This window comes from Nannospalax galili, unplaced genomic scaffold, assembly GCF_000622305.1.
Source record: "Nannospalax galili isolate Female #2095 unplaced genomic scaffold, S.galili_v1.0 scaffold1362, whole genome shotgun sequence".
In the NCBI taxonomy this organism is placed as follows: Eukaryota; Metazoa; Chordata; class Mammalia; order Rodentia; family Spalacidae; genus Nannospalax; species Nannospalax galili.
The window spans coordinates 265,300-287,037 of record NW_008347579.1 but is presented as its reverse complement, the minus strand read 5'-3'; the positions used below and the strand labels follow the sequence as shown (position 1 = coordinate 287,037).

The 21,738-nt window shown below is 38.7% G+C and overlaps 1 protein-coding gene across 2 annotated transcripts in view; it reads left to right on the top strand.

The window, feature by feature from the left end:
- Ccdc172 (coiled-coil domain containing 172) overlaps positions 1–21,738 on the top strand; it is a 93,338-nt gene that overhangs the window by 30,056 nt on the left and 41,544 nt on the right. The window contains exons 4-5 of one of the 2 annotated variants that reach the window (XM_008844312.2): positions 9,968–10,084; positions 19,697–19,862. In XM_008844312.2, coding sequence (XP_008842534.1) covers positions 9,968–10,084; positions 19,697–19,862 — 283 coding nt within the window. The remainder of the gene's footprint in view (positions 1–9,967; positions 10,085–19,696; positions 19,863–21,738) is intronic. The other variant, XM_029568916.1, reaches the window with a different exon arrangement.

The following is a 21,738-nucleotide window of genomic DNA, read 5'->3' as shown; positions in this document are numbered from 1 at the left end:
ACACACACACACACACACACACACACACAAAGAATGATGTAACCATAGCCTCCTTTGTTGATGATATGCTTCTATGTATAAAGAATCCTGAATACTCCTTTGGAGAACTCCTACAGCTGATAAACACATTGGCAAAGTAGCAGGATTCAAAACACACAGAAATCAGTGCCTTCCTATATACTAATGACAAACACACAGAAAAAGAAATGTGGGAAATAATCCCACTCACAGTAGCCTCAATCCCTATCTCTTTGTCTGTCTGTCTTTCCATCTGTTTGTCCATCCATATTTTGGAATAAATGTGCACAAGGAAATGAAACACTTGTGTAATGAAAACTGTAAGACGTCAAAGAAAGAAACTGAAGAAGATGCCATAAGGTAGAAAGAGCTCTCATGCTCATAGATTTGTAGAATTAATGTGAAAATGGCCGTCCTACCAAAAGCAGTCTGCAGATTTAATGCAGTCCCCATCAACATTCCAACACAATTCTTCACAGAAATTGAAACAATAATCTCAAAATTCATATGGAAGCACAAAAGACCCACGATAGCCCAAATAATCCTGAACAATAAAAGCATTGGTGGAGATCTCACCATTACTGATTTCCAGTAATACTGCAGAACTATAGTGATAAAAACAGCATAGTGTTGGCATTAAAAACAGATGCATGAATCAGTGAAATAGAACCGAGGACCCATACATAAGCCCATGCCCCTAAAGCTTCCTGATTTTTGACAAGCCCAAAATACATATTGGTAAAAAGATAGCACCTTCAACAAATGGTGCTGGTCAAACTGGATATCTACATGTGGAAGAATGAAACCAGATTCTCTTCTCTCATCCTGCACAAATCAACTCCAGATGGATCAAGGACCTCAACCTAAGCTCTGATACCTTGAATCTAATGGAGAGGAAAGTAGGAAATACACTTGAACTTACAGGCCCAGGAAGGACTTTATGAGCACGACCCTGGTAGCACAGGCATTAAAACCAACAATTAAATTTGAGACTACATGAAATTTAAAAGCTTCCATACAGCAAAGGATATCATTTGAGTGAAGAGGCTGCCTATAGAATGGGAAAAATGTTTACCAGCTATACATCTGACAGAGAGTTAGCATTTAGAACATATCAAGAACTCAAAAAACTAAACACCAAGAAAAAACAAAACAACTAGAAATTAAGGCATAGAACTAAACAGTTTTCAAAAAAGAAAATACAAGTGGCTGAGATTCTTTTTTATATATACTGTTTAATGTTTTTAAGTATCTGGGAACTGTAAGTCAAAACTACTTTAAGATTTCATCTTATCTCAGAATTGCTGAGATCAAAACAGACAAAAAGTAAACAAAAGTAACAACAAATACTAATGTAGATATGGAGAAAGGGGGACACTTATACACTGCTAGTGGGAGTACAAACTGGTGTAGCCACTATGTAGCTCAGTGTGGAGCTACCTTGAAAAGCTAGAAATAGATCTACCTGTGATCTAGCTCTACCACTTCTGGGTATATTACTAAAGGACTCTATGTCCCACTACAAAGATGCTTGCTCACCCATGTCCATTGATGCTCTAGTCACAATAGTCAGGAAATGGAAAACCCTAGATGTCCATCAATTGATGAATGGATAAGGAAAATGTGGTTAACCTACCAAGAAGAGTCTCACCCTTAAATGAGACTGACTCTCCCTCCCAGCAACCATTGGTTGCCAGTGGTTCCTCAGGTAGCATTGGGGTTCTTTCCCCACATCTATGCTAGGATTTTATCTGGTTGAGCTTACATGGGACCCATACATGCTGTCACCATTTCACTGTTTTCTTAAAACCCTTTAGATAACCTGTTTTTTCTTCTCAGTTGCTTTAAAATAGCTTAATATGTAATTCCAAATTTGTCATACATGTGTCAATTTTGTCTGAAACAAGGATGAGCTGCCAGTTTTCACCTCAATTATACTCTGCCTTCTTTTAAATCTTCCAGTCTTTATAATTTAGATCTGTGCTCTATGATTTCTGTATCTGTTATTCCTTGTCCTCAGTAATCTGGGAGAATGTTTCATTCTTTACCTCATGGATGCCGTTTTCAGTTTTGGTTTTGCTATTTAGTCTTGTAAATTTAAATTCGCTGTTTCCTTTTGTCATTTTTTTGTTTTCCCTTTTCTTGTTTGCTGTCATTCTAGCTTTTCCTCCTACTTTCTTACTTCCCCTTGTTTTTCAGTGGCCCTGTATCTTTGTTTGCATCTTCTTGAAGATACTGAGCCTTTTGCAAAATATTGTGGAAGTACTCAGTGCTCATTCTCTGTAAGCTGCTGGGTAACTCCGTTTTCTTTTAACTATTTTGTCTTCATGTTATGGTTGTGCTAGATCCTCTCAGGCCTGTGGCTTGCCAGTAGACACGCTGTATAAAGTGTTCTTTGTCCTTGTTTTCTTGAGTCCTTAAAGCATGAACTTAGAGCTAGCACTGGCTGATGCGTTGCTGTGAATATCCCAACCTGGTGGTGTGGCATAGCTTTATTTGACAGAGGTATGACCTTTTCTTGTTATATGTCAAGTTTTCTTATTATAAGTAGAAAAATGTATGATTTAGAGAATCTGGTTCTTCCATTAAAAGCAGTACATAAAAGCTTCTAGCTCAGAACTGCGTTGTTTATGTCCCAACGGTACAGGTTGACATGGTGGCAGGTATACTGTTTTCCAAGCTGTGGAGTAACCCAGAAGTCAGATGAAGAAACGCAGTATTCTTGACCTGTCAGTCTTTGTTCTGCTGCTCTTTCCCTAATGGGTTAATATTTACCTGATTTGGGCACTTTGGAGGAATAGGGGTTTTACTTGAATAAAAGGGAATGAGTAGTTTTGTAGTTCAGGGGTATTTTTGAAAAGGGTAGATTTTTGATTGGCTAGAACTTTGAAACACCCAATCAGTTCAGAAAGTGGATGGAAGAGGTCAGAGTGAACAGTGCCTCTGGGCCTGTGTCCAAAGCTTCCGAAGAGCCTTTCTCATGCAGGGTGTGCTCTATGGATTGTTACTGCCTAAATTCAGATTTCAAGATAAGTTGAAACCCTGTATTCTTTAGTTCCTTTGATTCAGATTGGCTCCAAGGCTCCAAATACATTGTAGTTCTGGTTAAAATAGTAGTTAATTCCTTCCAGGAAAAGAGTGAAAGTAGAAAAGGAAAAGGAGAATTAGGCCTACACATTGGAAACCAGATGAGACCGCTGCTCTGAAGTGGTTTTCCCACAGGGACCCCACTCCTCTGCCTTTATTGGGAGTCTTGCTTATTTTCCTGTTGGAAGAGAGAATTCTAATCCTACAAAATTCTGAGCACTTTCATTTATTGGTGAATTTGATCTTTTTCAAAATTAAATAGCTCTGTTACTTTCATTCTTCATATAATGCATATTTATTGAAGATTATTCTAAAAATAGAGGCAGAAGGCAGAATGAAAGTCACCCATAATTTCACCACAGTTAAAATTTTTTTCAAAATTATTTAAGTGCCTATGTAATTTTCCTCAAATAATTTACTTTTTCTTCTTTAATATATTAGGATATTGCCATAAATATGGATATAAAGCTATTTTTAATAGTTGTGTAGTATTTCAATACATACATCATATTTTAGTTAACTGATTTCCTATTTGTAAGTATTTTTAAGATAAACTCCCTCAACTCAAATTGTTATATCAACAAAGATTTAATTTTCAAGGATTTTAAGAAAATCTAAGTTTAATTGCCCAGAATTATTGGTTCAGTTTAAATTGCTAAAATATTGTCATTCATATGCTGAAAAGTACTAATTTTTTTCAAATATAAGAAAATTTCCTTTTAAAAATTTTAAAGTTGACATTTTTAAAAATTAAATTTTATTGAGAAATTTCATAACTTATTTCAGTTTTTTATATTATACATATTACCCTTTCTTTGTCATTTATTGCAAATTTCATTATTTGTATCTTGGCTTATGGTTTGTTATTCTTATCAAAGTTTGTAATTTTTATGTAGTTAGAATTTATTTTATTTTTGTTTGTTTGTTTGCTTGCTTCTGAATTCTTTTTAGTCTTGAGAAATCCTGTTCCACTCCATGATTTTTAACAGTATCTTTTTCTAGTACCATGAAGAGTCTGGGGAAAGAGGTCTCCAGATATAGAAGAGCCTCTGCAAAGTGTGAAAAGGCCTGGTGTGTTTGAGATGCTACTGGAAGCCAGTGGCTCTGAGAAGGGAACTTGTGAGGAAGCTGTTGGTAGGAGGCATGGCTGGAGAGGGACTAGGAGTGCAGAGCTGGTAAAGACTTGTGGGCCATTGTAAGGACTACAGCCTCCTAGCATTGAACCTTCCTAGCTTACTACATTGGGATTACTGTACACAGTGGGACAGCTCTGCATTAGAAACACACTTAGGTAACAACCTGTTTTTAAAAATCTAAAGCCTTAACGTCTGCTGTGGACTACTGGCCGATGCTCTCTAGTGTTTGGACATGTCTTTTATCACAGTTGCCATAGCCACATTCTTTTTCCTCAGTCCTTGTGATTTTAGGAATGTGAAATCTACATGTCTCCCTTTGTGTTTCTTGTGTTAAGTTGCCCAGTACACTGTTGGGCAGAGTATTTAATCAGCAGAATGTCAGCTCCTCAAGGCTGAGTTTGTTTTTAACAGCAGCTACAAAAAAAAAAAAAAGTAGTTCTGTATTTTGCTTACTTGGACCCAGATGTTAATTTAAAATCCTCATTTTCATTTCTCAAGTTCTTCTGGTAGAAACATATCTAAAGGCACCCAGGCAGCAAGAACAGTGAAGAGTCACAGATCATAGGTTTGTTGAAAACTGACCTAGTCACCAGATAAGCCAGCTCACTAGGAAAACAGTAAGCTCTGTTAGAAAATCAAATACCCCAAGAGGAATAGAGCAAGGAAAGAAGAAAAGCCTTTATTGCTGAGAGAAGCAATATTAGCCAGGGAGTTGGCACTGCTATAAATTAAAGTTTTCTAAAACAGCAATATTTTCTTACAACGCTTGGCCATTTGAGTCAAGAATGCAACTTTAAGGCTTTATGCAAATATTTTCATTTTCAGTCAGAGGACAGAGAAAGATGCAAAAGAGAAATTTGTATTCCTGCCGTTAGGAACTTTCTGCCCTGTTCTTTATGCTGCATGCAGTCTCTTGGGATCTTTGGGCAGTTTAGGAGACAGTCAATAATTTCTTTAGTTTCTCTTTACTGTAAACTAAATGGCTTAAGCTGCCATGGACATGTTGGTGCCTCAGTTCAAACCTGATGTAGAGAGATATGTTTGGAAACAATCTTTTATATCACAATTTTATATTTCTTATACTATCTTCCCATTCTGATCCCTACCTGTTCATTTTCCTTGAAACAAAACAAGGTAAGAGAATCTCTCCAAGATGGCTATGTATTCTGTGAAATGACCTCATCCTTTGATTCCAATGGAATATTCAGGGCTATATTTGGAAAATTTACTAAGATTATACCTATCAGTAATAATGGTTTTCAAGCACAGAAACATGGAAAACAGCTTAAAAAGTTGTTAGGATAGCAGAGAGAACAAACAGAACAATGGAAAACCCTAAAAATTGGTGGTAATGAAAAGCTATTTTATTTCTGAAGAGACATCTTATACTTGGCAAAGACTAGGCAGATCTAAGTGTTTTTGTCCCTTTAGTTCCATTAAAATACGAAGATTCCACATGACTAATATTTGATCTCATCTCACCTCTGCAGCCTTGACATATTGATAACCGCAGTGATGGGAGTCAGCGGGGTGGAAGCCCATGTTCCTACCTTTCCTGACTGTAGCTTTTCACCCTCTTCCACTTTCTTTGTTGTGCTAGTTCCCTGACTTAACATAAACTTTGCTTTTTTTTCTTTTCATCTGTGTGTGTGTGTGTGTGTGTGTGTGTGTGTGTGTGTGTGTAGATGTGTGTGATCTGTGGGCACATGGAGTTCAGAGACAATGTTGGGGATTGGTTCCCTCCTTCCACCATGTGGGCTCCAGGAATAGAATGTGGTTGTCAGGTGGGGCAAGCACTCACCCACCGGTCCGTCTTTCTGGCTGCATTAAAGAACTTTTCATGCTAAATGCTTTATCCTAAGGAAATGTAAAAAGCAGTGTTACTGTAATCTTTCTGTAGTTATTGCTTCTCTTGGACTTTTTTAGATGTTGATTAAATGAGAAAAATATAGAGATTAAAGTTAGAGACAGAGGGCAAAACAAAGTGGGAATGAAAGACTAATGAAAATAAAGAAGTAAGCCAGGTATGGTGGGAGGCAGAGGCAGGTGAATCTCTGTGAGGTCAAGGCCAGCCTGGTCCACATAGCAAGTTCTAGGTCAGCTGGGACTACAGAGAGATCCTGTCTCAAAAAGACCAAAAAAAAAAAGTAGTTTGTGGGGAGCCGCCTGCCGTCCCTGCAGACGCCATTACAAGATGGCGCTCACATCCGGTTCATGCTGAGCAGTAAATAAGTCAGTACGCATGCCCGAAGTAATTTTCCACCTTCTAGTCTCTGCCTACCTCGTGGCGTGATATGGGCTGATGAGTTTGCGACCAATCAAGAGTTGCCACGTCCAAGACGGGCTTACTAACCTATATAAGGGCTGGGTTTCCGACATTCGGGGTCTTCGCCCTGTAAGCTTATGCTCTCCCTCTCAAGATGCATTAAAGCTTTTCTGCAGAAGGATCCTGAGTGTGCCGCGTCGTTCTTGCTGGCGAGACGATAGCGCAGGACAGTAGTTCAGACCTCAAAATGGATTATTGACCAAGAATTTTAGGAATGAAAGACATTAAAGAAATCACAGCTCCATTTAGTAAACATTTTGAATAGCTGTTTCTCATTTTTTCTGTATTTGCTTCATTTGTTGTGTGCCAGTACGTACTATAGATCTCTGTAGTATCTGTGACTTTCCCTTTAAGAAAGAGGATGTGTGTACAGTGAGAACCTATAGTTCTTTTTGTTTGGTTGGTTGGGGTTTTTTTTTGTTATTTTTTGTTGTTTTAAGGGGGTTATTTTGTTTTGGTGTGTGAGTGTGGTATTTGTATATGTGTGCACATGTCTGTGTGGGGTGTGGGTGCAGGTGTGTGTGCTCACTCATGCACACGTGGTGGCCAGAGGAGGGTGCTGGTGTCTTCCTCCTTTGCTCTCTGCCTTACTCCCTTGAGGCAGGGCCTCTCACTGAACCTGGAATTTACCATTCTGGCTAGACTGGCTGGGCAGCGAGCTTCAGAGTCTGTCTGTCTCTGCCCCAGCATTGTATGTGGGTGCTGGACCACGCTCAGGATCTTATGCTTGCACAACAAGCACTCTTACCCACTGAACCATCTCCCCAGCCCCTGAATTTTTAGCTCTATCATTGATAACTGAAAGTTTTGAGTCCTTAACATAAGACTTTTCTGAGTTTTATTTTACAGTTTTCTCCATTTGGTTTTTTGTGTGTGTGTGTGTCTTTTTGAGACAAGGTCTCCCTGTAGCCCCAGCTGTCCTGGAACTCACTATGAAGACCAGGCTGGCCTTGAACTCACAGAGATCCACCTACCTCTGCCTCCCGAGTGCTGGGATTAAAGGCGTGCACCACCACGCCCGGCTCTGATTTTGGGCTTTTGAAAGGTCTTTTATATTAGATCAGTGTCAGAAACAGAAGTAAGGAATCTTGATTTTTTTTAAAAAATATTTTATTTATTATTTTTATTTTATGTGTATGAGTACTGTGCCTCCATGTAAATAAGTGCCCTGTGTTGTGCAATGGTGGTTGAGGACAGAAGAGGTTGTTGGATCTCCTGGAACTGGAGTTATGGATAGTTGTTAGCTGCCATGTCGGTGCTGGGATTCGAACCCGAGTCTTTTGCAAGAAATCAGTGTTCTTAACCACTGAGCCATCTCTCCAGTCCAGAATCTTGATTTTTAAAGGGCATAATATTGAAATATCTTAGTACACTGAACAAGAATGTATCAGCCTGTGGCCTGCAGGCTGCATGCACTGCACCCCAGGATCCTTATTTAAAACATGAGATTGTTTTGTGATTTTTTTTTAAATAACTCAACTGTGCAGTTCTTGAACATGAACTTTGTTGATGATGGCATCATGTTGTAATGTCAAAACATCAGACATGCCTGACAACTCATCAGTGCGTCTGAAGCGCTTTTGGGGACAATGGTGGTTACATGGGGACAGTGGGAATTCTTAGAGTTGAGTGTGCACTGCATCCTTCTCACTAAGCTCTGATGGCCCTAGTATTTGGTAAGTTTAAAAATGTCTCTTGAACCTAGGTGATTCTATTGTGAGAGACTGAAGCCAGCTTTTAGCTCCAGAATTACTTTGAAATAGTTCTAGCATTTCTATGCTAATAACATGATTTAGAAAGGATGTCAAAAGACATGGATGTTACCCCTTAATTAAGTATATCACCTCTACTGGAGTTTCAAACTTCTAGGTCTTATTCTATTCTTATCTGCAATTATTAAAGTACTAACTGGCCCTGAAGTATCATGTTTTTATGCTAAGTAAATGTAGTAGAATTCATGATCATGTTCTTGTTTGCACTGTCAACTTCTGTGTGATATTAGAGATTGGGAAGTATGTTTTCTAATTTCTGCCTTCTCAGCACTAAAGTACTATCTCATTCTTCCCCCAGTTTTTGAAGTGTTATTTCAATACCCTTGGTCATGCACATTGTACATCTTTATTCTTTCTCTATGGAGGTCTTTCTTAAAATGGTCGATGAGAACTGCACTAAGTGTTGTAGGTGTGGGCAGATGTGCGGTGATCTTATAGAAACCTAAGATCCTATTTCTATTTCGTTCTAGCTGCTGTTTTTAAATGCCATATTCCTAGGACTTACTAGCCATAATATTTCAAAATGTCTTTTAAGCCAACCCTTTGCCTCTGGAATAGTCTGTTCCTAGACTCTTTACTATTCAATATCTTCTGGGACAGAGATTTCACAACCTGCCTTTCACCTTGAGGAAGTTCTTATAACTAACATAAATCTTGCTTTCTGCAATTTAAGTTGAATTTATATCATTTTTCTTTTCTCTGTAGAGAAGAGAACAGCCCCAAACCAGAGGTGATGCTTTCTCATGAGGCCCAGGAATGAATGCTGTGGAAAATTGGTTTTGGTCCAGCATCAGTTTTAGTTTTTATATATCAAACTCTCTGACTTTCATTCTGATATTCATGTCCTAAGAGGTGCTATTTAAGTACAAATGAAATAATAGTTACATATCTGATATCAGTGCTTATTATATCCTTTGCTCTTTGGAATCACATGAGGTACTCAAATTAAAAAGTGAGTTCTTATGGGGAGTAAGAAGGAGAAGATTGGTTTCTGATGGTGCTGGTTAAGTAGAAAGGGCTGCACAGCTCTCAGACCGGTCTTCAGTGGTCTGGCCCAGGCTACTTTCCTGTCTGGCTGCTAAAGCCTCTCAAGTGAGAATCCCTCCTCTGCAAAGTACCTCCAATTTGAAAACTGACTTCCAGAAATGTACTTGGAGAAGTTAAGAACATCTTTATTTTACTTAAACAATACAGTCATAGGTCTGGGGTTTTGGCTGATTTTGTAAATGTTCTTATTTTTTTAGTAGTCATATTGTGTGGTTATTTGTGCACTATAACCTGTGAGAATAGAACCTGTTCCTTAAAACAAGCTGTCTGGAAGGAGGTTTCAATAGTTGTAAAACCTAGAACCTAGGCTGAGAATGGTGCTAAGTACAGTGATGAGAAAGAAAAGGAATCCTCCTGCCAGGAGCCCATAGTCCTGCTGGGGAGTGAGAATGTAACAGGACAGTGTGGATCATGGATATCATGGTCCATGTACAGAAAATGTTTAATGGAGATTTTAGTTTCATCTTCTAGATTAATACAGAAAAAGACTCCTATATACTGTGCATGCCTATTCAGTTAACTGATGTGCTAAAATGTATACTCATTTGCTCCATTCTATTTTCTGTATTTTTACTTTGAAGGTTCAGCAGTTTTCTGAAAAATCCTTCCTCTTACAGCTTTTGAAAACTCGTGAAAATGCTTTAGAGAGACAGTGTGGTGAAATTATAAACCAAAGGGACATGCTTCTCCAAACCTTTGTAAGTCTTTAGCCACTTATAAAAATTCAATTCAATCGCTATGTCAAAGGTATTTAAATACATTTAGGTGTATTTTGATAAATTATCAGCAGATTTAGTTAAATAAAGAAAAGTATTAAGTGCTATTTAAAACCACGGGGCTAGAGAGATAGCTCAGTGGTTAAGAGCACTTGCTGCTCTTGCAGAGGACGTGAGTTCAGTTTCTGGCACCCATGGCATGTAGTTCACAGCCACCTGTATGTAACTCCAACTCCAGGGGATCTGATGCTCTCTACTGGGCCCCACATTTATGAATGTGACATAAACACACAAATACACATAAATAAAACATTGAAAAAAACGCAATTGGAAGAATAATGTAGTTTGAAAGAGGTTGGCAAGGGTGTAATGAAGAAGTTATTTGCACTTGTAATAAGTCTAAAAGAAAGAATGCCACTGCTTTGAATTACTTGGGCTTTGAGACCTAGTTTTAATGCTTTTGAAAGTCAGAGATATTTATACCTTTAGGCATATTTATGGGTGTGAGTGAAATGATGGATGTTGCTTACATTTTGTCTTAAGTCAAAGCCAGTAAGCTGAGCAATAGTTTTGAGTTCAGGCCAACTTGGAGGTGCAACTAGTGATTAGTTGACATTTTAAAGAAAATATATTTGGGCTAGTAAGATGGCTCAGCAAGTAAAGGTGCTTGCCACCAAACCTGAAGACCTTAGTTTAATTCCTAGAGCCCACATTGTGGAAAGAAAGACCTGCTCCTTCAAGTTGTCCTCTGACCATCACATGTATACCATGGCACACATGTGCACATACACGTTCACTATAAATAAATAAATAAATAAATAAATAAATAAATAAATAAATAAATTTAATAATAATAAATATATAATGACATGACAGTTTCTCCCCACTCTAAATATGACTCCTAATTAATTGGCATGTCAGCAAAAATATAGATGATAACATTTTTACACTGTCAAAAAGTTTACATTTCGAATTGGTGTAGCGGCTGGGATCTCAGCAGATTAGACCACTAGAGAGTGCCGGGTTCTGGCCTCCCTCTGGCATAGGGGCTGAGAAAGCAGGGGACTGCCTGAGAGCGCCTAGATCCTGCCTTCTCATGGTGGGGTCCAAACCTTAGAAGGAAGCCTGAGTGTACCTGACTGGAACCTGAATTGGGCTTCTGTGGATGCTTCTGAATAGCTGATCTGAAGCCATCAGTTCCCTCCAAAATAAATCCTGACAGAACCTGAAACCTGTAGCAACCAGCTTTACATTACCAATAAGGAAAGGACTTATACACCCTGATAATACAAACAGAAGCATACTTCAACTTAATTATCATATCAGAATTATGAACAACAAAGATATTCACGTGCCAAAATCACAATGAAAGAATAATAAAATGGAAAGCTAAAACACTATATCCCCACCAAACTCCACCAGTCCCATAGAAGAGTTCTACAAGGAGAACCTCTTAGAGATAACCCAGGACACTGAATTTAAAAGAACAATCATGAACGCGATCAAGGAATTCAATGAATTTAAAGAACACACGAACAAACAAAGAACTAAAAGAAGACAGGGATAAACTTCTGAATGAATTCACAAAAGAGATAGAAGCATTGAAGAAAACTCAGGCAGAAATGAAAAAGGAAGTGCAAAACTCAATAAGCCAACATGAAACAACAGGGGAAAGCCTCACCACTAGAATGAATGAAATGGAAAACAGAATATGAGCACTGGAGGATAAAGTTGAAGAGTTAGACCACTCAAGCAAAGATTATGGAAAATTTTAAAAAGCACACAGGAAAGGAATATGCAAGAGATGTGGGACACCATGAAAAGACCAATCTATGGATCATAGAAATAGAGGAAGGAGAAGCATTTCAGGTTAATGGTGTTGACCAGATTGACAGGATTGTAGAAGAGAATTTCCCGAAATTAAGGAAAGACATCCCCATACAAATACAGGAAGCACATAAAACACCAAATAGACAGGATCAGAAAAGAAACTCCCCACAACAAATCATAGTAAAAACACTAAATGTACAGGACAAAGAGAGAATACTAAAAGCAGCAAAAGAAAAACAACAAGTCACATACAAAGGAAATCCCATCAGAATTTACAGCTGACTTATCAATGCAAACTATGAAAGACAGAAGAGCCTGGACCAAGGTATTTCCAGTTCTACATCTATGACAATAGATGCTAGCCCAGAATACTTTACACAGTGAAAATGTCTATTATAGTTGAGGGGGGAAGAAAATCTTCCATGACATGAATAGCCTAAGAGAACACATGTCCACAAAATCAGCCCTTCAAAGAATACTTGAAGCAATACAGAGAGTGGAGAGAGAAAAAACTAAACCCCAGGGGCAATGAAAGAAAATAAATAAAGGTATAATTGAGGAAACACAAAATTAGAGAACACAAACATCAATCAAAATGACAGCAACCAATACATATCTTTCAATAATAACCTTAAATATCAATGAGCTGAACTACCCATTCAAAAGACACAGGCTAAGTGAATGGATTAAGAAACAAAATCCATCTCTTTGCTCTCTGCAAGAAACCCATCTCACCTTCAAGGACAGACACTACCTTAAGGTAAAAGGATGGAAAAGAATATTCTAAGCAAATGGCACTAAGAAACAAGCAGGGGTTGCAATTCTAATATCTGACAAAATAGGCTTCAAAGTAAAACTAATCAGAAGGGATGGGGGTCACTTCATTCTTGTTAAAGGAACAATAAACCAAGAAGATATTACAATCCTTACCACATATATACCAAACTCTGGTGCACCCAAATTCATAAAAACAACACTACAGGACTTTAAGAGACAGATTAACCCCAACTTGGTAATAGCAGGGACTTCAATACCCCACTGTATTGAACTAGAAACACTAGCAACACTAGAAACCTCCAGGACATTTCAAAAGCAGTATTAAGAGGGACGTTTATAGCATAACAGACATCTTTCGAATATTCCACCCAATCACCAAAGAATACGCTTTCTACTCAGCACCCCATGGAACTTTTTCAAAAATTGACCACATACTGGGTCACAAAACAAACCTCAATAAATACAAAAAAATTAATAATTCCATGCATTCTATCAGACAACAATGTGATAAAGCTTAGTCAACATTAGACAAAGCCCTAGTTGTTGGGTCTGAGGTTTGGGAATGATTGGAGACCATCCAGTAGAATTCAAAATTTAGAAAATTTTATTGAAAAGCATTCCAATTCTTGAATGACCAGTCGGGCACAGACTCCAAGAGCCAAAGAATGGAGTCTGGCCCGACTAACAATGAGCAGGGGTTTTTATTGGGTACTCTTGAAAAAGCCCACACAAACTGGGCGACCTTTGAATTGTTAGGATAACACTGAATTCCTTGTACAGGGGGAAATTTCATTGGTTATAGTCATGGTCAGCCACCTGGAATGTCTCAATTTTTCCTTTTACGGTAGGGTGCCCCTATCGGCCTCTGGATGCCCTTTTATGGTCAGGATAAGCAAGGTATGTCCAGGCTTGCCTAATCTTAGCCCACAGTATGGGGCAAAGGAGACTTACAGTTTCTAGGAACAGGGGCTTAAGACTAACAAGATGGAGGCTGCTAAAAAATGGAGCCAGTGTGACCTGGATCCTTCACTAGTCACCTCACGAACTCATGGCAATTAAACAGCACACTCCTAAACAATGAGTGGGTCAAAGGAGAAATTAAGAAATAAATAAAAGAATTCCTGGAATTCAATGAAAAGGACAGTACAACACAACACAACCTCTGGGATACTTTAAAAGCAGCCCTAAGAGGGAAGTTTATAGCTTTAAGTGCCTACATTAAAAAATTAGAAAGAGCCCAAATGAATGACCTAACACTGAAACTCAAAACATTGGAAAGACAAGAACAAATGAAACCCAAACCCAGCAGAAGAGAAGAAATAATAAAAATCAGAGCAGAAATTAATGAAACACAAACAAAGAAAACAAAACAAAGAATCAATGAATCTAAAGGCTGGTTCTTTGAAAAGCTAAACAAGATAGACATATCCTTAGTCCAGTTAACCGAAAGAAAGAAAGAGCAAATCCAAATCAACAAAATCAGAGATGAAAGGGGAAACATCCCAACAGACACCCAAAAGATCCAGATCATTATAAGGGAATATTATAAAAACTTATGCACTCCTAAATTTGAAAATCTAAAAGAAATATAGAGATTCTGAACTACAGGGCTGGAATGGGTGCAAAGGGCTCTCCTCACCACCTCCCTTCCCAAGCTATATTCACCATGGCCTGGAAGGATTGGGGGCCCATCATGTGGTCTGCAGATTTGCTGTCTAGCTTCATGGGCCCCCACTAGTCCAGGCTCCAGTCTTTGCATTTGGAAGTCTTTCTGGAGACTGTCTTTGAAGGTGCTCTGGATAGGAGGGTCTTGATCCTTCTGTTGCTTTGGCCCAGGTGGCACCTGTGGCTGCTGTTGTGCTGGCAGAGGAGGCCCTTTTGACCCTTGATGTGGCTGGGACTTTTTCTCAGGATAGTGTTTCTTCTCTTGGTGTTTTTTCAGATCCTAGTAAGAAACCCCCAAAAGTGACATCCTCTCTCCTCACCCATCTGCCAGAGAGGCTCTGGGTAGTGGAACAAGTGAATAGACAGGAGCCATCTAGGTGGCCAGCAGCATCTCTGTTCCCTGGAGTTAGAGGCTGAAGCTAGGGCCTAAGCTATTTCCCTTTCCCTAACAAGACACCCAAGAACCGATTCTGGGTGACAGTGTGGCTGGCCCAGGAGGTGGCACTATCTCAGCACCTACCTCCTAGGTTGAAACTGGCCATTGAAAGCACAATCGTTGGGCTGGAGAGATGGCTCAGTAGTTAAGAACACTTCTTGCAGAAGGACCGTGTTCAAATCCCAGCACCCACATGGCAGCTAACAACTGTCTGTAATTCCAGTTCCAGGGGATCCGACAGTCTCTTCTGTCCTCTGTGGGCACTGCACACCATGGTACACTTACCTACATGCAGGCAATACACACATACATATAAAATAATAAATAAAATATTTTTTTAAAAAATCAGGAAGCAGACAAGAATGTCCACTATCTCCACTCCTTTTCAACATAGTGCTTGGAACTCTTGCTAGAGCAATAAGACAGGAGAAGGAAATTAAAGGAGTAATAATAACTAGAAAAGAAGAGGTCAAATTATCCCTTTTTGCAGACAATATATTATATCTAAGAGATACCAAAAATTACACCAGAAAACTTCTAGAAATTATTAACACGTTCAGTAATGTGGCAGGTTACAAAATCAGTCTACAAAAATCGGTAGCCTTTCTATATACCAATAACAAGCAACTGGAAAAAGAGTACAGGGAAATGCTCCCATTCACAATTGCTACAAAAAAGAAAAAAATCTTGGAATAAATCTGGCCAAAGACACCAAAGATTTCTACAATGAAAATTTTAAATCATTAAAGAAAGAGATTGAGGAAGACATTAGAAGATGGAAGGACCTCCCATGCTCATGGATTGGAAGAATTAATATTGTGAAAATGACCATCCTACCAAAAGCAATATATAGAATTCAATGCAATCCCAATCAAAATCCCCATGATATACTTCACAGAATTAGGAAAAAAAATCCCTAAATTTGTGTGGAAGCACAAAAGACTCTGATAGCCAAAGCAACCCTGAGCACAAAGAGCAATGCTGGGAAGGGGTTACTATACCAGATCTCAAAGTATACTACAGAGCTATAGTCGTAAAAGCAGCAGGGTACTGGCACAAAAAGAGACACATAGATCAATGGAACATCATTGAAGACCCAAACCAGAGTACATGCAGTTTCAGCCATCTGATGTTTGACAAAGATGCCAAGAACACACAATGGAGGAACGACAGCACCTTCAACAAATGGTGCTGGCAAAACTGGATCTCCACCTGTAGAAGAATGAAACTAGATCCTTATCTCTCACTTTGTTCAAAAGTCAACTCCAAATGGATCAAAGACCTCAATGTGAAACTGGAAACCCTGAAACTATTAGAAGAAAATATTGGCAGTAACTTACAAGATATAGGTGTAGGAAAGGATTTTCTAAATCAGACAGAAGTTGCTCAGGAATTAAGGTCAGCAATCAACAAGTGGGACCTCATTAAACTAAAAAGCTTCCGTACAGCAAAAGAAACAATCAAAAAAGTGAAGAGAAAACCCACAGAATGGAAAAAAACTTTACCAGTGACACATCTGACAGAGGTTTAACATTGAGAATATTTAAAGAATTCGAAAAACAAAGAATCAAGAAAGCAAATGACCCAAATAAAAGATGAGCTAAAGATCTAAACAGAGAGTTCTCAAAGGAAGAAATAAAGATGGCTCTGAAACATCTCAAAAAGTGTTCAACAATGTTAGTAATTAGGGGAATGCAAATTAAAACCACCCTAAGGGTGGAGAACTCTTAAAAAACTAAAAATGAACCTACCACATGACCCGGTTATACCACTCTGGCATATACCCAAAGGACTCATCCTATTATAGAGACACTTGTACAACCGTGTTTGTTGCTTCTCTTTACACAATAGCTAAGAGATTGAAGCAACCTAAGTGCCCCTCAACTAAGGAGTGGTTAACAAAAATGTGGTGTATTTACACAATGGAGTTCTATTCCACAGTAAAGAAAGATAAAACAATGAAATTTGCAGATAAATGGATGGATCTAGAAACTTATACTAAGTAACACAGACTCAGAAAAATAAATGACATATGTTCTGCCTCATATGTGGATCCTGGCACCAAATCCTTTTAAATTCCATGTCCTTTTAATAAGAGGATGCTGTACAGCAGTCTCTTCTGCATGAAATAACTACCATCATCATGACTTTAGCTGAGCCTGATCGCTAAACATCGTCACAATTGGATTGTTGATGGTTGTGCTCATTCATTAAAGGAGGGCCTAGCAGGGTCAGTGGACCCTCACCAGATTATCCAGCCACTCTTCCTAGCCAACTCTATGTACTTTGGCCCTAATCACACATGGCATCTTGGATTTGGGAAGTGCTAAAGTATACAATCTGGGGAAGGCTAGGAAGTGAAGGCATGACCCACTGGGTAAAGGCTTTGCAGTGTGCATACCCTCAGGTCATACATACACCTCAGAAACCCCTCAGTTATCTTGGTAAGTAAGCTCAGTAAATTCATTGGTTCCCCAGTAAAACTTTAACCAAACATTGTCTTGTTGCTAGAAACTTAAAAGGGAATAAGCATTGCTTAGTATCCCCAGGAAAAGAATTCTCACAACAGATGGAAAATTTATTTGTTAATGCTATTATGTCTCATAATTATTTTAAAAAAAAAAGAAAATGAGAATGTAAAAGATGTTAAAAGCCAGGCATGGTGGCACATGTCTTTAATTCTAGCACTTGGGAGGCAGAGGCAGGTGGATCTATGTGCGTTTGCGTCCATCTTGGTCTACAAAGCTAGTTCCAGGCCAGCTGAGGCTACAGGGAGACCCTGTCTCAAAAAGACCAAAAAAAAAAAGTGTTAAAAGAATATGGAAATGGAGATATTTTCCAAAATAGAAAAAAATGAGAACGCCTAAGCAAGTGATGAAGGTCTATATAGGTTTGTTATGATATATAAAGGGTGAGACAAAAATAATATACATGTAATCTTAAAATTTCTAAGGTCATAGTTTAGTCAATTAATTTAAGAAACAAAGTATATACTACTCAAGGTTTATCTGAGACTATTTGGTTTTTACCTAAGCTTTATCTGCATAGTACATGGTAATTCAAAGTACCAGACTGGTGGAAACTAACCTTGGATGTTTAACAGCCATACTTTGAAGCCTATACTAATGTGGTTAGAGGGACTTAAAGGACAGTTTTTGCCCCTTGCCCTCCAAGATCGACTATGTTCCAGGGGACTATGGAACATCTCTCAAAATGTCCTGTAACTATGGTGAGTCATCTGTCCTCTTGTTCGGGGAAGCCATGGAGATACCACGAGATGAACTTGAACCAGTGTCCAGTCTACAAAGAGGAGGGTCAACTCAGAGGAACCATCTCATCCATACTTATCTTCACATAGATGGAGCTGGTAAAAGAAAGGAGCCAGGGGCTCCCCCCAAGCCCATGTGACCCCTGAGGACCAGTTCCTCAAATGACCTTAAGTGTAAAAATAAACTAATTTATTTGGGTGAACTGTATGTGTGGTCTTAAACACCCAATAGGAAAGTACAACCCAAAGAGTAAAGTCATCAGTATACTTCTTTAAGGGTTCAAGGGATTACACTTCCCAGACATTAGGCTTAAGTCTATATAAAAAGTTATTTAGACAATTATTTCTCATTGATGATTTTGTTCCTAACCAGAAAGTGCTGCCCAATCTTGGTCTGCAATACTGTAGTGCCCACCTGTAGCTAAGGGAGACGACCCTTATTGTTCTAGAATGATGGATAAGTTTGTTTTCTCCCCCTATCTAGAAGCCTTTGAGAGGGAACTGACACTGATTCTAACCATTCCAAAAGCTATCAAAATACTTGAATGCAAATCCTGAATCCATCAGTCTAGAGCCCAGCCTTGGCAGACAAAAGAAAAATGAGGAGGAACCCAATAGAGGGATGCTTTTGGAAGCTCTGGTCGAGAAATTCCAATGAACTCTCATATGAACATTCGAAAATTGCCCTTTTCTGACTTTTTCTATTTCCCTATCTAGAACTTGTAATGCTGAAAAAAAAAAAAAAAAAGTTTAAGTGTGAGGCTGGGCTTAACGTCCACCTTTAATCCCAGCACTGGGGAGGCAGAGGCAAACAGATCTCTGTGACCAGGTCAGCCTGGTCTATATCGTGAGTACCAGACCAGCTGGGGCTACAGGGATTTTTTTGTAAAAAAAAAAAAAAAAAAAAAAAAAGTTTAGATTTTTGCGTTTTCCAAAGATTTTTGAAATTCTTAATTCTGTGTCATGTGGAAACTTCATTCAGAAAATATAAACTTATTTAGAACTTACTTTGAGATGATGCATTTTACCCTCAGTCAGCATTTTTAAAGTGTGGGTGTCAGTTTTTGTTTTTTAAAAAGTTTGTTTAATTTTATGTGTATGAGTGTATTGCCTGCATGTAAGTGCACCCGTGCCATGCAGTGCCGGCGGAGATCAGAAGAGGGCGTTGGATCCACTGGAAGTGTAGTTAGGGATGATTGTTAGTAGCCATGTGGGTGCTGAGAATCAAACCCAGGTCCTCTGCAAGAGCCATCCGTGTTCTTAGTCACTGAGCCATCTCTCCAGCCCCGTTTTTAAGCAGCAGTTCCTTTGGTATAGATTGTGATTTTTACATTTCATCATTATTCTTCTACCTAATTGTAATGACAAAAGTAATATATATGATTATGAAGTTAATTCACATGCCCAAGGATGATGATAAATGCTAGAATTTCTGCTTCACTAATTCTCCTAAACCTGCAATATGGCTTCTGTAGCAGTCTCGGCTGTTAAAAATAGTGTCGTTCTGGGAGAAGGGAGTGTTTGTGGTAATGCTGGGAAACATGACCAGTAATTCTAATCACTGAGGAAAAATGGTACAGCCAATGTCTGTACTTGATCACTTATTTCTGTCTTTTAGGAGGCTACAAAGAAAAAAGTGGCCAAGGAAGAGGAAACATTTCTTAAGGAAATTGCAGATTTCAATAATGAGTATGAAATAACAAAGAAAAGGGAGCTTTTGATGAGAGAAAATGTCAAGATGGAACTATCTGACTTGGAAAACGAAGCTGAAGTTTTGAGAAGGGGTATGAACACATGGTAGCCTCACTGTCAATCATGAAAATAAGGTTTGGTTTGCTTGTTTGCTTGGTCATCTGTTTGTTTTTGAGACACGGTCTCACTTGTAGCCCAAACTGACCTAGAACCTAATATGTAGCTCATGCCAACTTCAAACTTGCTGTGATCCTCCTGCCTTAGCCTTCCAATGGCTGAAATTAATAAAGCATATACTACCATGCCCAGTTACTAGAAGTCATTTAGAATGAATGACTTTTTTCAGAAAGTTAACTTTTTCATTAGGTAAATTTTATTCCATAGTTTTTACTTTTACCTAATGAATATATGTTATCCTGATGAATACATGTTTTTGTTGTGAACAGTCTCAGGCTCTTTGGAGCATGAGGTAGCTGAGCAGTGATGCTGCGGATTATGAGAACAGATGAGCCCCGAAGAGACTTGCAGACCTGGCAAGAAATGACAGCATCATTTTTTTCGAGTTTTTATTTATTTATATTTTTGATTGAATTTTTGTGTATTGCATACAGAACATCTTAATCATCTTTATACCCCTTCCCCATTGAACCCTTCCTATAGGCCCCCCCCCAGTGGAATTCATACATTCTGTCATTTGTGTTGAGGCCTATCATGACATAAATAATTTAAACAGACCCACAACAACCTATGAGATAGAGGCATTAATTGAAAATCTCCCAACTAGAAAGCGTCCAGGACCAGATGGGTACAGTGCAGAATGCTACCAGATCGTCAAAGAAGAACTAATACAGTACTCCTCAAATCATCTGTAAAATAGAAAAGGAAGGAATGCTCCCAAATTGTTTCAATGAAGCCAGTATTACTCTTGATACCAAAACCAGACAAAGACCCAAGAAAAAAAGGAATTTATAGGCCAATCTCTCTTATGAACATAGTTGCAAAACTCCTCCATAAAATACTGGCTAACTGAATGCAAGAACATACCAAAAAGATGATCCACCATAATCAAGTTGGCTTCATCCCTAAGATGCAGGAATGATTCAATATATGTAAGTCAATAAATGTAGTCCCCCACAGAAACAGACTGAAGGATAGAAACTACATGATCTTCTCTTAGATACAGAAAAAGGCCTTTGACAAAATCAACATCTATTCATAATAAAAGTCATGGAGAATCTAGGAATAGGGGGGCATATCTCAAAGCTTTATCTTTACTGGCTGGCTTTCATAGTCCTGGATGGTACTGTACCTGCTACAGGAAGAAGAAAATTAATCATTAACCTTGCTTTACCCATCCATGAATCCTGTGTACCTTAACAACACCTGGCCTGGCAAATTATGCCCTCTGGTGCAGTACTGGCATGAATATTATAGAAGTAGCTAATCACTTTCTAATTGGATTTATGTCCCATTTCATAAGACAGGGCCCATACCTGATATTGAAACCAGAAACATGTGGCTAGACAGGGCACAGGCCATAGGCGAGAGCCCAGTGCTATTATTCTGCTAAGTAGGTAATATTAAAGTGACTTGGAATGACTTATTATACCCATAAATTATTGTATTTCTCAACTCATCGGAGAAACTTCCTTATGCAGCAGATTAATGCAGAAACCCACACCTGACTAACATACAAAGAATACGAGACTGCAGAGTGGTTATCCCTGAATTGGACACTTACGTCAAACTTCTGCCTCCAAAGGCCCAGGAATCATGGCAGAAGAGGGAGCAGAAAGATTGAGGTAGTCAGAGGTGGTGGATGAACACACGGAAATGGTTTTCTAAACAGCTGGTCAGTTACTCATATGATTCACAGCAATGATAACAGCATGCATAAGTCCCAACAAGCTCAATACAGACAAAATCCCAGCATAGATGTATGTACATGTGTAAGAAACCCAAACCCTA